Raw genomic sequence first — 3,288 nt, forward strand, 5'->3', positions numbered from 1 at the left:
ATTTCTCATTTAAATAATTAGAATAATTAATAGATTTTATTTATTTAAATAACATGAAAAGATAATTCAAAATTGGGTTGAATTAATTTGAAATTTATTAATTAATTAATATGATAAGATTAATGATCATGTTTATATATTTTTGAATAAATAAATTATTAAATATTAAATAAATAAAATTGGTTAAGATGCACATCCGTCTTGAAGTGTAGAGATACATCTTGAAAGATATTTGTCTGAGTATTTTGGATGTTGCTTTGGATTTGATGTTCGTTGAAGATAGAAAAAGATAGTTAGGAATCTTGATAGTTTTGCAACTCGTAAATTCAATATATTTTTCTATCACATTGATGAATGTACACATGTTAATGGATTCGATTATTTAAATAATTTTTTTTGAAATCCCTGGGCCCACCACCCTGTGCATTCCGCAGTGCACGTAGGGTTGAGCATAAAATCCAAAAAATCGAAAAAACTGTGTACTTCCAAACACCGAAAAAACCAAAACCAATTAAACCGAACACCGAAAAAACTGCCAACAACGCCAACCGCCACTGTTCGGTCGGTTTGAAAATTTTGTGTGGACTGACCGGCGAAACCGAAACCGAAACCGACCGAACAATATAATATGTAATAATATAATACTATATAATTATTAATTATTAAAATTATTAAATAAAAATAAAAAATATGAAATTATGTTCTATATATTTATGTTTTAAAAATGCACAAAAATAGATTCCAACAATCCAAAATTTTTAGTTTTTTAACTAAAACTTTAAAAAAAACAAATTCGGTTTGGTCGGTTTAACCGACCAAACCGCGGTCCAAAATGGTCGATTTTTTCTTTTAACTGGTTTGGTCGGTTGATTTTTGGATTGCACTAATCCGGACCGAAAACCGAATTCTGGATTTTATGTTATCAAAAAACCGCTCAAACCGACCGATGCTCACCCCTAAGTGCACATGATAAACAAGTTACCAGTAGATCAAACTCCCAATTTTTACCAGGTTTGGTGGAACTCAAGCCACCTGTGTCCTTGGTCTTTAAAGCTACTCCCTAGCTTTGAGTTCTACTATCCCTAGCCAAGTTACAGGTCTTGACCAAACCATTTATAGCTGGGGTTTTTACCATGGTGCACACCTCTTACAATGTTGTTTCATCAAGTGCCAATTTCACTTCTTTCTAGTTATATATAAGTGACAGCTACACACTCTCTCTTTGGTTGGTTATGGTGACAACCTCACACAACAAAGTACAATTGGATATAGAAGGATAAGAGTTTAGCACAATGTATATAACTCCCCTCTGAGAAATAAATGAATACAATTGAAGTTCCTAAAGAGAAATGAAAACACACTATAGAATGATAAATACAATTTTTACTCAAAGTGTGTGCAATAGTGTTTAAGCAAGATGGATACTGTGTGGGAGCTTAGAACATTTTGGTAAGCTTAATACTATGATAATATACTTATAAGAGCTCCGTATGAAACTTTAAAATGGATCTATTTATAAAGGGAATGAAAAAACTAGTCGTTTAGAATCGTTTGAAACGCATTCCCTAAAATATGGATTTGCTGTCTATAGCGAACAAGTCGACAAGCTGGGACAAACATGTTGGCCACTTGCGAACAGGCTGATTGGTATAGTGCCCACCGGCTATCCGGTTTCTCACAAAGAGCAACTTGAGTTTTCATATTTTTCCAACTTTAAAATAATTTTAATCCCACTTTCCGAAACATGATTTTGATAAAACAAGTTTCTAAACCATTTAAAATTTAATGTAGTATCAAAACTAATTTTTGTTGTAAAAATTCATTGAAAGCGTGAGTCTCAGATTTCTCTCTGTCCATGGCGAGGAGATGTAAATCTGTGCAGAAGCTTGTTAAGCACGATGCTTTGCCGGAGCTCACTTCATCCAATGGCGAAGCAAATGGTTAGGTTCTGATTGCTGAGGAAGTTGTTGAAGAGAAAATGGGTACTGGTGATGCAACGATGGAGGTCGACCCTAGGGATCTAGGTCTTCCTTCGATGGAGACATCAACTCAAGCTACAGGTTTGGGTTCAATGTCGTGGGCTGAAGAAATTGATGCTCGATCATTTCAAGATTCAGCCAAAGAAACTTGGGCTCGATTTCAGGAATCTCTTCCATCATATAGTTGTACGAAGCTGCATTTCATGGAGCCTATTCAGAAGGTTGGTCAGATAGTTGCTCAATTGGATGCAGAAGAGATTGAAGTTGAAGCTTCATATTGAAAGTCTGCTCTGATTTGTGTGGTGATAGGTGATAATCCTCCACTAGCAATTTTTGAAGGGTTTATTAAAAGGATTTGGGGAAAGCTTGGTATAGAGCGTGTGGCTAGAATGAATGCAGGATTTACGATGGTGAAATTCAGGGATGAAGCTACACGTGATCTGGTTCTGGAATTAGGGGTGATTCACTTTGGTAAGAAGCCTATAGTTCTTTAGCCCTGTACGACAGACATTGATCCATTAAAGTCAGTAAAATCAGTGCCAGTGTTGATTCGGCTACCTGACCTTGGTTTACAATATTGGGCAGTGAATTGCTTGAGTGCTCTTGTGAGTACAATAGGTAAGCCTATAATGATAGATAAGATAACCAAAGATAGATCTATGATTAAATTTGCTCGTGTTTTAGTGGATATGGAGATAGCTGAATCCCTACCTCAATATATTAATTACCTCAATGAGAGGGGTCAAGTTATGGAGCAACCTGTTGAGTATGAATGGTTACCTACTAAATGCTCAAATTGTAAAAAGTTAGGACATACAGTTGCCACTTATAAGTTTGGTTCTGAAGTAGCTTGGAGGAAGAAGGATTCTAAGAAAACACTAGAATCTGAACCTGCTGGGGATGGGGAGAATGTTATTCTGCAAGGTTCTGATCCGATAAGCTCTGCTCAGATTCAAACGCAGCAGAATGGAGTGACTCAACCAAGTGATAGACCTAAAGAACAACATTGGTCCCATCCGAAAAAATCAGGGGTTATGAAACCAACACACTAGAATCCAATTCAGCAAACCAGGAACTCATTTAGTGTTCTCCAAGAGCAATAAAGGGTTTTGAATGACTCATCCCAGAATTTAGGCCTGAATGGAGTTCTGCAACATACTGAGTTGGAATGTTAGAGGATTGAATAAGAAGAATAAACAAATGTCAGTTCTTGATGTCTGTCGTTTGAATGAAGTTAGAATTGGGGCTCTTCTTGAAACTAAAATCAAGGGAGAGAAAATTAAGGATGTTATGTGTTCTAGGTTTGTTG

At 35.9% G+C, this 3,288-nt stretch overlaps 1 protein-coding gene across 1 annotated transcript; it reads left to right on the forward strand.

Moving 5' to 3' along the window:
* The first annotated feature begins 2,386 nt into the window (after positions 1 to 2,386).
* Positions 2,387 to 3,031, forward strand: LOC133824214 (uncharacterized). Its single transcript, XM_062257080.1, has 2 exons — positions 2,387 to 2,450; positions 2,565 to 3,031. The coding sequence occupies exons 1-2, from the start codon at positions 2,387 to 2,389 to the stop codon at positions 3,029 to 3,031; spliced, it is 531 nt and encodes a 176-aa protein (XP_062113064.1).
* Positions 3,032 to 3,288: the final 257 nt, after the last annotated feature.

This window comes from Humulus lupulus, chromosome 3 (genome assembly GCF_963169125.1).
Source record: "Humulus lupulus chromosome 3, drHumLupu1.1, whole genome shotgun sequence".
NCBI lineage: Eukaryota > Viridiplantae > Streptophyta > Magnoliopsida > Rosales > Cannabaceae > Humulus > Humulus lupulus.